The sequence below is a fragment of the Neofelis nebulosa genome, chromosome 6 (assembly GCF_028018385.1).
Source record: "Neofelis nebulosa isolate mNeoNeb1 chromosome 6, mNeoNeb1.pri, whole genome shotgun sequence".
Classification (NCBI taxonomy): Eukaryota; Metazoa; Chordata; class Mammalia; order Carnivora; family Felidae; genus Neofelis; species Neofelis nebulosa.
The window spans coordinates 58,438,090-58,455,838 of NC_080787.1; the positions used below are offsets into that span (position 1 = coordinate 58,438,090).

A 17,749-nucleotide genomic window follows, 5' to 3' on the forward strand; every position below is an offset into this window, starting at 1 on the left:
TGGTCAGCTGTTAAAAAATAATTAAAAATAAAAAGCAAAGTTAAAGAATATTAATTACCAAAATCTAGTTTGATGTCACTACTCTTATTTTTTTTTTTAACGTTTATTTATTTTTGAGACCGAGAGAGACAGAGCATGAATGGGGGAGGGGCAGAGAGAGAGGGAGACACAGAATCGGAAAGAGGCTCCAGGCTCTGAGCCATCAGCCCAGAGCCTGACGCGGGGCTCCAACTCCGGGACCGCGAGATCGTGACCTGAGCCGAAGTCGGACGCTTAACCGACTGAGCCACCCAGGCGCCCCAACTACTCTTATTTTTTTCTGAGCCTTTTGGTCACTGATGAATTAGAACAATAAATGGATTGTTATGCTTGACATTTTGTACTTTATTCTGGAAATATTGGCATTAAAAACCAAAAGTAAAATTTCCATTTGATCAATAGTCTTAAATCTTCATAGAAATTTTTCTTTAAACAATTTTGTATTTTCGGGACACCTGGGTGGCTCAGTGGGTTAAGTGTCTGACTCTTGATATCTGCTCAGGTTGTGATCTTGCAGTCATGAGATCGAGCCCCGTGTTGGGCTCCACATTGAGCATGGAGCCTACTTGGGATTCTCTCCTCCCCTCTCCTCCTCTCCCCCTCTCCCTTCTGCCCCCTCCCCCCCTCCTGCTCACTTGCATGCACACTCACATGTGCACACACACTTTCTATCTCTCAAATAAATAACTTTAAAAAATGTTTGTATTTTCAAAGGAGCCTTATTTGATATGATTATTCAAATTCTTCGGTTACATTTTTCTAAAGCAGAGTTAGAAAAACTTCTAGCCAGGGTGCCTGGATGGCTCCGTTGGTTGAGCTTCTGACTTTGGCTCAGGTCATCTCACAGTTCATGAGTTCAAGCCCCATGTTGGGCTCTGTGCTGAGAGCTCAGACCCTGGAGCCTTCTTTGAATTCTGTGTGTGTGTCTCTCTCTCTGCCACCCTCTGCTTGCACTCTGTCTCTCAAAAATGAATAAACATTAAAAAAAGAAAAAAAAACTTCTAGCTTCATCATCAGAATTGACACTTATTTTGGTATATACCAGAGGAAATCATGGTGTGCTCTTGCTCTTCCAAAATGGAATTTGAAACACCTTTTGTGAGCTATGGGTTATACTTTGGTGTTTACAGGCCACGTAAATAGTAAGCTGTGATCTCCATTTCATTTACCCCATTCCTCTGGCTTTCTACATTTGTCTTCTACCTGGTTCTTTCATTTTCCTGTTTGTTTCTTTTTGTCTCCTCCTCACATTTCTTCATCTCATTTAGTTTCCCTCACCTGTTTTATTTCTGACCCTCTTCTCTGGCCAGTCCCTGCCTGCTGAACTGGAACCTTATGGAGCTATCCCTCTAAGAAGAGCAAAGGCCAATTTAGGAGGATGGAGGTTTGACCCTTCAGAAGATATCTGGCTGAATGAACATTGCCAAAAAAGTACTGTTGACTAACTACATCTTCATTCTGGCTTCTTTACAGAATTTCATTTTCCTTTTTATTTTTTATTTTTTATTTTTTTAAGTTTGTTTATTTTTGAGAGAAAGCAAGCCCGCGTGTACAAGTGGGGGAGGGGCAGAGAGAGAGGGAGGCACAGAATCCAAAGCAGGCCCCAGGCTCCAAGCTGTCTGCACAGAGCCCAAAGCAGGTCTTGAACTCAACAAACCGTGAGATCATGACCTGAGCCAAAGTCAATCGCTTAACCAAGCCAGCCTCCCACAGAATTTCATTTTCTTTAAAAAAATTTAATGTCATATTATATATGATTCCAACACAAAAAATATGTATAAATAAGCACAATATGAAATAACTCCCCATATGCCTCCCCTACCCCCAAAGCATATTTAAAAAAAAAAAAAAAGGACAAGATTAGGTAGGTAAGTTCAAAATTAACACTATAAAAATATTACCACAGCCAATATTTCTTCATTCTTGAAAGCATCAAAGAAAAATTTTTAGTTTCAAAGAAAAGCACACCACTTTTGGTTAAACCCTAGGTCTTTTTCAGGTTCACAGTAGTCTGGCTATCATAGAATCAAGCATATATGTCCATTGGCCTGGGACATGGGCTCTTCTGTTAGAACTCAGCATTTTTTAAAAAGTGATTACTTGAATTATACCTACACACAAAATTTAAACTCTAAATGAGCCCAACCATTGCTGAGACCCTGAATTGTAAATAATAAAGAAGGGTCAGTAACCACTGTCATCGTGCATGCCAACCATCACTGCTTAACCATCCCTGTCCAGCCTTTGTGACTTAGCAGTGAGCATTTTCAGCATCTGTACATTAACATATAAGTGGTCCACCTTCAGAAAAGCAAAGAATCTTTCCAAGGACATGTAAAACATGTTGTGAGAACTTAGCTTCTGACCTATAATTCTTTTCTACAGTCTATCTCAGGCATCTGTCCTTAGATTTTGGGGTTTTTTTGGTCAAGTTTCTGTCTTTGCTTCTATTTCACAAACTGATTTTAGTATATTGCTGATACCTCAGTTCTCTTTTCTTTTGATTTTTAGCTTTGTATTTCCTGCCTTGGAGTCATCCATCCCATTGACAAATTATACCGGTACCATCCTCAACATACCTGTAGACTATCTTAGTATAGCATTTGCTAGTGAGGTTTGTATCAGAAAAATTAAAGAAAATTGGGTGCAGAAAAAGCCCCAAGTTACATTCCATATAGAAATGTTAGAACACTCTTAAATACAGAGAACAAACTGAGAGTTGCTGGAGGGGGTTGGGGGGGGGTGGGAATGGGCTAAATGGGCAAGGGGCATTAAGGAGGACACTTGTTGGGATGAGCACTGAGTGTTATATGTAGGGGATGAATCACTGGATTCTGCTCCTGAAATCATTATTGCACTATATACTAACTAACTTGGATGTAAGTTAAAAAAATAATAAATATATTATTTTTTAAAAATGGTAGAACATCATAATCACTTGTGAATATTTTGAAGTCCACAGAGTGGGTGTGCATCTAAGATGTTGCCTGACAGAGGTTTCAGGTGTCCTACTCACTGGCTATTGTATGAGAAGTATCTATTTGTTAACTCATATTGTTTAGTGACTAGTAAGTGGCATTTTTGGTATTCTACATTTATTTTACATGATAGTTTGTTACTTACATTTTGCATTTTACTGAGCTTTAATTTTTTAATTTTTTTTTTTTTTTTATTAAAAATTTTTTTTTTTTAACGTTTATTTATTTTTGAGACAGAGAGAGACAGAGCATGAACAGGGCAGGGGCAGAGAGAGAGGGAGACACAGAATCTGAAACAGGCTCCAGGCTCTGAACTGTCAGCACAGAGCCCGACGCGGGGCTCGAACTCACGGACTGCGAGATCGTGACCTGAGCTGAAGTCGGCCGCTTAACCGACTGAGCCACCCAGGCGCCCCTTAATGTTTATTTTGAGAGAAAGAGAGAGTGTGAGCACGTGAGGGGCAGAGAGAGAGACAGACAGACAGACAGAGACAGAACCCCAAACAGGTTCTAGGCTTTGAGCTGTTGGCACAGAGCCTGATGCAGGGCTCAGACCCAACGGACCACAAGATCATGACCTGAGCCAATGTCAGCCACTCAACTGACTGAGCCACCCAGGTATCCCTGCATTTTACTGAGTTTTTAGACTACTTAGTTTTATTTAGGAAATCAGTCAGAGTGGGAAAGTGTTGAGTGATAGGTAATGAATTACTCTAAAACATCAGGGAATAGGTTCCTATTGAGCATTTTTGTGCAGAACAGCTGTTTTTCAAAAATGGTTATGGCCAGTAAGTGGGAAATGTGACCGCTTGTAACCACTACTCTTACCAGCCTGGCCAAAGCCTGTACCATCTGTTCCTTGGATTCTTGTAATGAGCTCCCTATTTCTGTCCCTACTCCCTCTAGTTTGTTTCCATCATATCATGCAGAATAATCCTGTTAACAGTGTCAGGTCATGCCAGTCCTATGCCAAGAAAATTGCAGTAGCTCCCCATTTTACTCAGAGAAAAACACCAAACTTCATTCATTGGTCCATAACATCCTTCTCTTTCTTTTTTCTCCTCCTGTGTATGTATAATCTAGATCATAATGTGAAATTAAAGTATATATGTTTATTAGTTACTGGGTTTCTTGAGTTAATGTTTCACTTATTCCCCTTAAAGAAAAGAAAATCATAAATTGCATAGGATTTTTTAATTCTTCCCACAGTAAACGGCACTCACTAGATAGACACCCCTATTTTAAGGGGATATATTTCTTCATCTCTGAAATGAAGGTAATACCTATAAATAATATCTAATTGTCTCAAAGCAGCCTTTCTCTTGGTTTTCTTCTAGTAGTTCATATATTGTCCTCACATCTCCATTACTGTGGAGGGTTTTCTTTCTCCTTCTCTAGAACCTCTCTTTAGGTCTTTCTTTGAATAGCTTTTTTTTTGGGCAATGAAAGAAGACTCTATTGTCTTTTTTTTTCCCCCTATTACACCTTTACATATGTGTAGAAACCTTCATTCACCCTAAATAGGCTGTGACATGATCAGTAAAGTTACTTAGGGATTGATGATGGTTGAATGATTTATTTCTGGATTTGCAAGAAATTTTCAAGTAACAATTCATTGTAGAAAAATAAAGCAAAAAGTGAAAGGAAAACTAAATGATTTTTGTTAAGAGCCTTCTCTCGGAGTGGAGCAGGGTGGAGGGGAAGGGTTGATCTGTGATTAATCCAAATTTAATTTTAATGGAACCTAAAATTTCAAAATACATAAGCTTTTCTCCTTCTGTGGCTTATGTGTCCATTTTCTTTAACATATATCACCCAACTATTTTTTATTTTTAATTTTTTATATTTATTTTTTAAAGTAGGCTCCCTGCCCATCATGGGGCTTGAACTCACAACCCTGAACTTACAATCAAGAGTCACATGCCCTACTGACTGAGCCAGCTAGGCTTCCCCAACTAGATATTTTTTAAATCTTGGGGCACCTGATTGGTTCAGTCAGTAAAGTGTCCGACTCGGTTTTGGCTCAGGTCATAATCTCACGGTTCATGAGTTCGAGCCCCATGTCAGGCTTTGCACTGACAGTGCAGAGCCTGCTTGAGATTGTCTCCCTCTCTCTGTGCCACTCCCTCTAAATAAATAAACTTAATTAAAAAAATTTTTTTTAATTAAAAAAAAATGTTTCCCAAATATATATATTAGAATGTTTGTATATAATGTTACACATTTACTTTCCAAGGAAGATATTTAAATATATGTATATAAGCTCATATATATTTAAATATATATATCTTAAGAATATGTATATACATAGAATATGATGTTGGATTTATTGTTGTGTTTTTACATAAAAGAGCTTTGTTATATACCACACAATTGAGCTTTTTATTTCTGTGAATTCATTTCTCTTCAGGTAATTTACGGTATCATTTAAATTTAACTAAAGTTTGAAGGCTTTGCTTCTCCAAAATTGTAGTTCACAGATATTCCTTCATGGTATCATTGATGTTTGCAAATAATCAGTTATAAGTTCATCTCAACACAATTTGAATATCTGTATGTAAAAACATTGGAGAGTACGAACTCAGTGTTAAAATTACTTTGAAAACTTTGTTGCTTGCTTCAGTTTTAAAACTTTATAGCCATTGATTTTAAATTGATTTATTTTTCATTTCTGCTCTAATGAATTGGAGAAAAATGGACAAGTCAAGTAGGATCCTGGGTGCTGTGGTTGGTTGGCATTTATATAGGTCTTTCATAAAGGATTTAATAAAAGGTGACCTGAAATGCAGAAATGTAATCTATAAGACAATCAAAGAAAAACAGTTCTTTTAAGCACACTGTCAGTATTGTATGATTCCTGCTCTGTAACTGTAATAATTTTGTGTGTTTGTCAAAAGATGTAAGCTATATTCAATAATGAGGATAGCAGGAATTTGAGACTTCATGTACATTTCTGTTGTCACAGGAAGGTCAGCCTTTTGAAAAGGGATAAAAATGAACATTTCTCCAGAATTACATTTCCCTTCATTTTAGGCTATCTCTTAATTCCAGCATTTTTACTGTGTTTGATAAATAGGCCAAATATATATTTTATTTATTTGGCAGGGGAGGTGGTGAAACTTTACAAATTTCAACTGGCATTGCACTTGGCTGATAAGAATGGGAGTTTGTACCGCTCTGAAGAGATTACATGAAGTAGAATTGGAAAGCAAATTGTATTTACAAAAGATAGGATGATGTTCCTAATAGGTGTTCAGAATAGACTATTCACTCTCATATTCTGCTGAGCTTTACTAGAAATAACTTCATTTCAAAAAAAGAACAAATCTGATTGAAGGTAAAAGCATTCCCTCTCCACAGACACTCTTCCAAAGGGCTTACATTAAATTTTCCTGATGGGCACACAGCTGTATTTTGAGCCGTATCTGTATAAACTGTAATGTGGAAAATAAAAATCTAAATAGTACACCTGATTGCTTCATGCACCAATCATTTAGATTACTAGATTTATATCTATAATTTTGGAAGAGAAGTTGCAAGGTGATGTTCTGACAATAACTGTCAAAGTCATAATACTAGGATCTGTTTTCATCTTGTTGTCAAGGTAAAGTTATTGAAATTCACAGTTGGTAGGTCACAAAGATCACTTACTATCTCTTGTCATCTGTAGCTTAATGCTGACCTAAGCGGCTGGTGTATAATGTCAAAATTATCACGGTGCCCAGGCTGCAGAAGTACAACATGCTACATGATTTAATGCATTTCCTGTCTGGAATAAAGATTATGAAAAGGCCAACAACCATGAACTACAGTGGTTTAGAGAGACTTAGTTTCTAATTTTGCTTTCTCCTTTTCCCATTCATTTTAGATTTTGGATTTAGTAAAAGGGACACATTACCAAGTAGCCTGTCAGAAGTACTTCGAGATGACACATAATGTAAGTACATTTTTAAACTTTATGGCCTAATCCTTTGTTTTGTTGTTATTCTGTGTTTCATTCAGGGTTTTTAGTTGCAGGTCCAGCTATTTTCACCAGAAAGGGATTTTTCACATGGTATTAGGTAACTTATAAAATTGATAGAGGGGCCAGAGAATTAATCTAGGAATCTACAGACCCAGAAATACTGTAACAAGGAGAAGCTACACAATGAGAAAACCTTATTCTACTATAGCTGCCACCCACCATTTCACGTCTAGGGATGAGACCGAGGGCCAGTAAACTTTTTTAGGAAAGTGCCAGATTGTAAAAATTTTAGGCTGTATTGTCCATATGGTCTCTGTCAAACTGCTCATCTCTGCTTTTGTAGTCCAGAGCAGCCATAGATCATATATAAAGGAATGAGCATGACTGTGTTCTCGTAGAACTTTATTTACCAAAACAGATAGTGGGCTGGATTTGACCAACGGCCTTAGGTAGCCAAATCTTGGAGTAGCTGTAGAACAGTTGCCCTAGGTGCCTAGGAAAACCAGAGGCTTTTGCCATCTTCCCTGTAGAAAATCTGTTTTACTTCTGGCTGCCACCTCATGTTCCTCTTATTTCCCATATCTCATATTTACCTGCATGGCTGAACTTTAGTTACACGTAAGACCCCTGACTGCAAGGGACTCAAGGAAATGTGTTTGGTTTTTATCTTGTTAGCCTCTTTTGCCATGCTTCTATAGTACAGTCATACGTTGGAGATATTACGGGTTCGGCTCCAGACCATCATGATAAAGTGAGCTGAAGGCATTTTTTGGTTTCCCAGTATAGATACCAGTTATGTTTCCATTATACTGTAGTCTATTAAGTGTGTAGTAGCATTATGACAGGTATTAATAGGTATTTTTGCATACCTTAATTAAAAAATACTTTATGGCTAAAAAATACTAACCACGATCTGAGCTTTCAGCAAGTTATAACTTTTTACTGGTGGAGGTTCCTCCCTCCATGTTGATGGCTGCTGACTGTTCAGGGTGGTAGTTGCTGAAGGTTGGGGTGGCTGTGGTTGGTTTTAAAAATAAGACAACAGAGAAGTTTGCCGTATCAACTTAACTTCCTTTCATGGATGATTTCTCTATAGCATGCGATGCTGTTTGGTAGCATTTTGCCCACAGTAGAACATCTTTCAGAATTGGAGTTTGTCCTCTCAAACCCTGCTGCTGCTTCCTCAACTAAATTTATGTCATGTTCTAAATCTTTTGTTGTCATTTCAACAATCTTCCCAACATCTTCACCAGGAGTACATTCCATATCATGAAACCACTTTCTGTGCTCATCCATAAGAAGACTCTTTTGTCTACGTTGAAAATCTGTTGGTTTAGTGTAGCTCCTTCATTTGTTACCTTATCTAGATCTTCTGGATAACCTGCAGCAGGTTCTGTATTAACACTTGGCTGCTTCACCTTGCATTTTGAGGTTACAGAGACTGCTGCTTTCCTTAAACTTCATGAACCAACCGACTTCTGCTAGCTTCACACTTTTCCTCTATAGCTTCCTCACTTCTCTCAGCCTTCATGAAATTGAAGAGAGTTAGGGCCTGGCTCTGGATTAGCTTTGGCTTAAGGGAATCCTGTGGCTGGTGTGTCTTCTGTCCAAACCACGAAAACTTCCTCCATATCAGCAATAGGGCTGTTTTGCTGTCTTATCATTTGTGTGATCACTGGGGTAGTACTTTTAATTTCCTACAAGAACTTTTCCTTTGCATTCACAACTTGGCTAACTGGCACAAGAAGCCTAGCTTTTGGCCTGTTTCAGCTTTCAACATGCCTTCCTCAATAAGCTTAATCATTTCTGGCTTTTGATTTAAAGTAAGAGATTTGTGGCTCTTCCTTTCACTTGAATACTGAGAGGCCATTGTAGGGTTCTTAATTGGCTTAATTTCAGTATTGCTGTGTCTCAGGGAATAGGCAGGCTGGAGGAAAGAGAGACAGGAGAATGGCCAGTCAGTGGAGGAGTCAGAACACATACAACATTTATCAGTTTAAGTTTGGCATCTTACATGGGCATGGTTTCTGATGCCACAACACGATTACAGTAGTAACATCAAAGGTCACCATAACAAAAATAACGAAGTTTGAAATACTGTGAGAATTACCAAAATGTGACAGAGACATACAGTGAGCAAGTACTGCTGGAAAAATGCCGATAGACTCCCTCAACTGCAGGGTTGCCAGAAACCTTCAATTTGTAGAAAACACAATATCTGGGAAATGCAATAAAACAAAATATGCCTATATAAGAAGACCTACTAGTAGGTTCTGAAATGTGTAAAGCCAGGGTCACAACTCAGAGGCCTACAGAGGTTAGGCAAATAACCCAAAAAAGTGAAGGTAGAGGTATCGGGGTGACTGAGTCATTTAAGTGTCTGACTCTTGATTTCAGCTCAGGTCATGACCTCAGAGTTGTAAGATCAGGCCCTTCATCAGGCTCTGTGCTGGGTATAGAGTCTGCTTAAGATGCGCGCGCGCTCTCTCTCTGTCTCTCTCTCTCTCTCTCACTTTAAAAAAAAAAAAAAAAACTGTGAAGGTGGCTGAGATTAACCACCAGAGAGTATGGGAGGCACCATGGTGTGCTGATGAATTCACATCCTGTTAGGGGCATTCACATTGACAAGTTTGAAGACTGTATACAAGTCAGTAGAACACATCTGCAGGTGAAATTCAGCTCACTGACCCCCTGTTTGCAACTGCTGGTCTTGATCATGGCTCCCTAACCTAGGACAGACATCCAACTTCCTGAGACATTTTTTTCTGCGAATGTATATGTGCATTTTTTCGGAGTCTGTTGTTTATCAGGTTTCAAAGGGATTCATCCGTGACCCTCCCCCAAAAGATGTTGCATTCATTGAATTCATCATCAGCTACCATGCTATGCTTTTTATAATCATTTTTATTTTTCCTATTTAGTTTTTATGGAATATTTTTTATATTTTGGTTATATAATAACAGAATCTCTTATAAAATATTTCATAGGAAAAGTATATCCTATAATATTACCAATAATGAATACAGTACTGTAACCAGCATCTGTAGAACCCTTAACACATGCCCAATACAGCACTAAGTACTTTGACCATATTAGCTCTTTTGATGCACACTACAGTACTACAGTGAGGTACTATTTTTATTCCCGTTTATGAATAAAGTTTTGAGAAGGTGAGCAACCTGTGTAAGGTCCTACTGCTTATAAGAGATGGACTAAGTAAGTCATTAAAGCTTATGAGCCTGACCATAACTGTGTGCTTCTATAGAATCTGATACTGTACCTGTAATAATGACTGTGAGGGTCACTAGCATTTTCTTGTCTACATTTATGATCCAACTATCATAGTTTATGTTAAAAAAAAACAAAACAAAAAAAACCCTGAAAACCAACAATTCTACATGACTTGCCCAAGGTACCATAATTTGTAAATAGGAGATCTGGAGCCAGAACCATCCCCACCACTGTCTGCTGTGGGTCTTCCCCTTCTTTCTGTTACACCTAACTGTTGAAAATATTACTGTTATTTACCACCATAAAGACTTTGTTTTCACAAAATTTAAAAGACAAAATAAACCTCACTTAAATAGAAACAAACACAAATTCTCATTAGTTTTAGCAGTCTAGGAATCTCACCCGATAAGCCACATTTGTTTGATATTTTCCGCACCAGTTTTGAATTAACCTTTTTCTTAGAGACCGTATTCCTTAATTTGCCTACTCAGCTTGAGAGTTCTTAATTATTTGTGGATTCTCTTTAATAAGACGCCTCAGAACTTCCACAAATTAAGGTCTGTCATTCAACTTCTTTCCTTTTTTTAAAATAAGATGTGAAAATTAGATTTAAACATTGAGTTTGTGACATAATCACAAAAAATAAGAAGAAATTTTCTAGTTCCCAGATCTGCTTTTGTAGTATCTACTGAGTATTCTTTTCTTACAGGAATATTACTGCTATGGGCAATTTAAAAACTTGCCTTAGATTAGTGAAGATATTGAAAAGATGTATGTCTAAATCCTCCCACATATAACTTAAGCCACATAAAAATCAATGGAATAAACAGGCTGTTTGAATTCGCTAGATGTCTCATTATAGATTTTTAGTTGTGAATATCTATTATTTTTTCTCATTAAATTAAAACTAGAATCCATTTTTATTGTCAGTTTTCTGCCATCCTGCCTGCCTCCCCACTTAACAAAAATTTTTAAAGCTACATTTATTTTCCTGAGGATTTTGCAATCAAGTTCATTTTAACGAAAGTTTTGAAAATGAACCAGTTAATTGATACCATTTTCAGCCGCACTATGATAGTTCCATATGGCTTTTTTGGTAATACCAGCTGCCTCATTATAAGCTGTCATTGCAAAATCTCTTGATTAAAACCCAAACATCCCATAGGTAAAACAATATTGCTTCCATTCCTTCAAAATCTACATTTGCTGTGGCAGAAATACGAGACCTATGTTTGTGTGAAGGTCATCGTGTGCAGAACATGTTGATTCCAAGCAAATGTTTGAGAGAGATTCTGTTAGTAGATGTCAAAATCTGGGCTGCTTGAAATCTGTTTTCCTCAGTGTTTTTTAGGGAGCAATGTTTTTTACTGTGGTCTGTTTTTTGCTTTTGGTATGCTCCGTGTGTAAATGAAAACACTCGGCCTTGTGTGGATTAATCTCCGAATTGTAATTGAAAATCATTTCTTTAGCAAACTGAGTCATTCTTGATACTTATTTTCCAAATAGCCAAGCATTTTTTTCCCACCATATAAATCTTTGCAGAAATCTTATTAAATTCTATCACATTTGCCTGCAATCTTGAACAGGATATACCAAATAGAATTAAGCTCTTTTATAATAATTCAGGGTCATTATTATGGATATCAATTAGAGTACTGGGCTAGAAGCCATCATCTTGTCTCTCGCTTGGATCATGGTAGTAGCTTCCTAACTCATTTCCCACTGTCTACAACACATGCACCATTCCAGGTCTTTACCCTCCACACAGCTGTTGGGATGATCTTTAAAATAGAGGAACATGATTATTTTAGTAAACTGCTTTAAAAAAAAAAAACCTTAAAGGGCTTCCCAATTGCTCTGAAGATGAAATCCAAAATTTATAATGTAGCCTATAAAGGCGTCCAACCCATTTCCTTCTTCCTGGATGCCAACTACACTGATCTTATTTCATATCCCTTACAGTACTTTGAGACTACTAAGCTAATATGGCAGAATGAAAATGCATCACAGAATTTCCCTTTCTCACTAGTGAACACAATGTACAAAACATAAAAAATGACCCACCAAAAGGAAAACATCACCAATAGCAGCCAATTAAGAAAAACAGCAAGGAAAGAAACAAAAATTCTCACTGTTTCCAAATCTAGAATGTTCCTACTTTTTTAAAAATAAGGAGTAAAGGAAATAGCTGCTGACCTTTAAGCAGAAATAAATTAAAATTGGGGGTTTCTATGGGGATAATTTGCTTTCTCTATTCTAAATTCATTTTGAAGTAAAATCTGTTTTCATGGGGGGGGGGCATAAACCAAAGTTAATTTTTCTGGACAAGCTGAAAGGAAACTGTATGGCAGCCATTACGCTTCCTTTAGCCAGAAATAAAACTGAAAGAAAAAATATTTAAAAGACAATCTATTTTAGAAAAAAGTACAATCCACCATACAGAAGGAAACTTCATAATTTCATCATGCTATCAAGCAACTGAATTAGACCATAAGTTCAGTAAAATGAACTTATTAGCAAAATGAGTTACAAAAATGCAATCCCAAACCTAAGAGAGACAGTTGAAAACCCAAATGTCACATAGTAACATGGTACATGCCCTTGATTCAAGACCCTTGTCACTGTTTTAGTTGGTTAATAAGAAAATTAAAGTGGAATAAAAAATATGTGCATTTTTTAAACAATATATTTTAAAGTTAAAAACATTTAAAGGTCTTTTATTCATCTTTCAGTGTACGGGCAAGGTCTCATTTGAGTATAGTTTTGAGATTGGAATTCAATTTTTTTTTTTTTTAATGTTTATTTTGAGAGAGAGAGAGAGAGAGCAAGGGAGAGGCAGAGAGAAGTGGGGAGAGAGAATCCCAGGCAGGCTCCACGCTGTCAGTGCAGAACTCCACACTGGACTTGATCTCACAAACTGTAAGATCATGATCTGAGCTGAAATCAAGAGAGTCAGATGCTTAACCAACTGAGCCACCCAGTTACCCTGGAATTCAACTTTTTTTTTTTTTTTTTTTTAATTAACTACACCTATAATATGCCATCAATAATTTCCAGTTCAGGTTTCTTTCTAGTAGAAGAGGGAGCTATGAGATCATCACCTGAGCCGAAGTCTGAGTCTCCACTGACTGAGCCACCCAGGATCCCCTCAACTTGTTTGTTTTTTAAGTGACTTGCTTTTCTTGAGTCTTTGCAAAGCCAGTAGATAGCATAGAACCAACAACTTTGTTTGTACACTCCTGTTTTCTTGGTTTTCCCCATAGCAATCATATTAATATCTCTACCTCATTGATGAGGAAACTGAGGCTTATAAAGATTTCATTTTGTCCAAATTGAAGTTTAATTTATTTTAATCCTAAGAGTCCTCTCCGTGATGATAGATGTATTGAGAATTTTAACGCGTTGAAACTTTAGGTGTAGAAAATCTCCAATGTAATTATAGCCAAAGCAGTAGATTCTTTTTTTTTACATGAAATAATACCACTATGTTTTTTATCATCTTTATAATCTTGGGGTGCCTGGGTGGCTCAGTTGAGCATCCAACTCTGGCTCAGGTTATGAACTCACAGTTCATGAGTTCAAGCCCTGTGTCAGGCTCTGTGCTGACAGCTTGGAGCCTGCTTCAGATTCTGTGTCTCCCTCTCTCTCTGCCCCTCTCCTGCTCACACCATCTCTCTCTCTCAAAAACAAATAAACATCTTTAAAAATTTTTTAAATATTATGTTATGATTGTTAAGTTTATTTGACTTTGCATAAAACCTCTTAAAACAGATTTGATAGCAACTAAGTGATCTGGTCAAAGGCCTTAATTATAATTCAGACAAAACCAGTTACTTGTTCAATGATTTTGCATAAACTAGGTAATCTCTTTAGGCTTCATGTTCCTAGTTTTACATGTAGAAGGTTCAATTGAAAGGATCTTCAAGGTCTTTCCAATCTCTAATGTTCTCTATAAAATGTAAAGCCTTCTGATTGATATGTTACATAATAAACTTTTCATGAAACACTTGGTAAAATGCAAACTTTATATTGGATCTCCTACTTTTTAATGAATTGCGTGAAAAATCGAATATAATGAAGTTCACAAATGACTCCATTGTTAATAAAAATTATAGATTTATCATAAAACATTCAGGAAACATTTTAAAATTAAGCAGCAAGGTAGCAGATAAAAATTTGTTCTAGTGACCTGAGTAATAACTCTTAAAATGAATTAGTCTAAATGCTATCAATCTACTATGCACTGACTTTACTATAAAATTATTGGCCCAACATATATCAACAACTGACTAAAGAGAATCAGAGAATCCTGGGGTATTCAAGTATTACCAAAAAACACCTTGTTTCTGTTTATTGGTTCACCTGTTAAAAGGGTTAATTCTGAACCATCTGAACCATGACAGCAATTCTTTTAACCCCCTGCTAATCCATTTTAATCCACCATACGATTATGCATTGCTTTAATCACATCACCTCCCCTCTCAAGGATTTTTAGTGACTCCCTGATGCCTGCAAAATTAGGTCTAGACTACTTACCCTGGTTTTCAAGGCTCTCTGAGGTCGGGCCCCAGTCTGTCTTTCCAACTTCATTTCCTATTATTCCCTTTTATATGCCTTTTACACCAGGCCATCTGATCTACTTGCTTTCCAGGGACATTGCTTCTTACCTTGCTCATGTGGCTCTGCTGTTTGTATTAACCTTGACCTCATTATCCCAGCTTTTCACTCTTTCCATCTTCCCAAATTCAACTCATATAGCACTTCTCTCACAAAGCCTTCCTTGATCTCCCCAGCCAGAATGTGTCTCTAATATGGAGATAATAAGCCTTTATCTGTGACCCTTAAAAACCTCTATCAAGAATAAAAGAGTGTTAAGTATATGACTGACTTCACTAGGCTGGAAATTTCTTTAGACTTAGTCAAATGCATTCTTGTATGCTGAAAAACTACTAGCTCATAACGTGGCACATATGACTGGTATACACTGTTGGTTCTGGACTCAACTCACCAAATATTTAGATACCTACTATATATATACAAGTCACTTCAGTACAAAAAGAGACATAAAAAGGTTAATATAAGACAAATGAACAAAAAAGTGTAATGGCTTCTCAGTTTGTAAAAAAAAAAAAAAGAAATGAAAATACCCCCTAACAAAAAAAAACAACAACAAATAAATGCAGTAAAATGGTATCCTTTGGTTGTCAGCTTCCACTGCAGAAGGCAGGGAGGGCAGAGATTCGACACGTGATCAATTCAATCTGACCCACTGGTTGAGTGTGTAGAAAGTGACTCATGTAAAAGGTTTACACTTTAGGAGCTATCTTGCTCTTAGGTCACAGCCCAAGAGTTAGTAAAGGTTTATACAACTTAAGAAATGAATACATCATAAAATCATTGACCTTGGCACAAGGACATGACAGCAGAACATACTGGTTATGAGCATGGACTGTGCTAATTCATATCCCATCTCCAGCCCTGCCAGTGCGTGATCTTGGGTAAGTTATTTAACCTCTCTCTAAAGTGGGAAATACTGATAATTTACCTTCACAGGGCTCTTAATGGAAGTTAACTAAATATATGCATGTTTGTGAATGAGTATATATGTGTGTTTTATGCCACTTAGAATAATGTCTGGCACACAGTAGTCATTAAGTGCTTGCTAATATTAAGGAATATAGTTTTCTTTATTAATAAATTTTAGAATCAAAGTTAAAAAAAGTAGTATTTGCTAAATGTTCAAATATCATCTGAACACCTTATAAAGCATCATTGAATAGTAAAGGCACAGGGTAATGGGTAATTGGAAATGATATTCAAGATTTAATTTAAAGTTTAGTGATAGTATTTGTGAAAAGAAATAATGCAAACATAAGCAGGTTCATAGTTTTATGTTAAGTCCCACTGAAAATTACCAAAAGAAAAAAATTTTATATAAAAAGTAAGAGCAGGGAAAACTCAAGATTGGAATGAAGAAATTACATTAGGTTGCTTTTTCAGTGTTTATGATACTAAGTGGGATTACATAGGCCAGATTTATAAATATACTCTAAAACATGAGTGGTATCAGGGACCAATATCAAAACAGTGTCTGTTTATGTCCACTCCCTATGGTCCTGGAATGTTTATTTTTTAATGTTTTGTTTATTTTTGAGAAACAGAGTGCAAGCAGGGGAGGGGCAGAGAGAGAGGGAGACACAGAATCAGAAGCAGAATCCAGGCTCTGAGCTGTCAGCACAGAGCCTGATGTGGGGCTCAAACTCACAAACCACGAGATCATGACCTGAGCCGAAGGCAGATGCTTAACCAACTGAGCCATCCAGGTGCCCCAATTCTGGAATGTTTAAAGATTATACCCTTCTTCTTCTTTTTTTTTTTTAAACAACAAAATATTTATTGACAGACAATATGGCAGCCACTTTGCTTAGCCATCTGAGATGTTAAGAGGTAGATCTGGAAGTAGAGTTGGATAGGGAACGGGAACTAAGAGCAGAGGTTTGGGTTGGAAATACAAATGCAAGAAGCCATTAATGTTTAGGTAGTAGTTGACGCACCCTCTGAATGAAATCATGTAAGTACTGGATTGATTATTATGACCGAGAACTACTAAGATCCATGTTCTGGGCATTAAATAGTTTTTGAACAAGGTCTAGACTGGTTTATGAAGTCCCTCTATTTATACCTTTGCTTTGTGTTAATACATACATTTGCTTTCTTACTCAGGTGGATGATTGTGGCTTTTCTTTGAGCCATCCTAACCAGTTCTTTTTTGAGAGCCAACGGATTCTAACTGGTAGTAAAGACATCAGAAAGGAGTCCATCCAACCAGAAGCTCCTCAACCCAAACCAAGTGTCCAGAAAAACAAGGATGCATCATCTGCTCTGGCCTCTCTGAATTCCTCTCTGGAAGTGGATATGGAAGGACTAGAGGATTACTTCAATGAATGATTCTTAAACGCTTAAGAACCCTTTTTCCTCTCTAGCTTTCATTTCTTTCAAGATTTTGCCTGTTTCTTTTTTAACCTCTTTGTCTACTCCCTCCACCCCACCCCAGTTCATCCTCTGGAAAGCAGGCTTACGGGTAAAAACAAAGACCTCCATTCTATTCTGCTTTGACAAAAGGGAAAAAAGGAAGAATTTCTCTTGAAATCTAACACTTGAGTGGTGTGATCTAAGTCCTGTTTTAGGAGACATAACAGCTTTCTAGACTGCTTACAGTTTCCTAGAGACAGTAGAACTAAGAACAACTATTAACCCTTACCACTGTAATTTTTACTTAATCCTTTTCTGGATCATTTTTGTCAATAAATGCAAAAATGTGTATTAATGTGTGTAGTTGAAGGAGTCATATTATGAGGAGGGATCCAAGACGGTGCCATGGGAAAATCCTGAATTCTACACGGGACACACCCAACCTACACCTACACCTACAGCAGTTCTTTCTGAAGAACTAAAGGCTGATGAATAGCTTCTGCACACAAAGGATAGAGAGGGGCCACACAAAGAAGGGTAGGAGAGCTGGATACACAGTAATGGG

At 37.1% G+C, this 17,749-nt stretch overlaps 1 protein-coding gene across 2 annotated transcripts in view; it reads left to right on the top strand.

The window, feature by feature from the left end:
* Positions 1-17,537, top strand: part of PRIM2 (DNA primase subunit 2) — a 350,622-nt gene extending 333,085 nt beyond the window's left edge. For both annotated transcript variants that reach the window (XM_058734337.1, XM_058734336.1), the window contains exons 13-14: positions 6,886-6,954; positions 16,936-17,537. In XM_058734337.1, the coding sequence (XP_058590320.1) occupies positions 6,886-6,954; positions 16,936-17,160 (294 nt within the window). In that variant the 3' untranslated portion in view covers positions 17,161-17,537. The remainder of the gene's footprint in view (positions 1-6,885; positions 6,955-16,935) is intronic.
* The last annotated feature ends 212 nt before the right edge of the window (positions 17,538-17,749 follow it).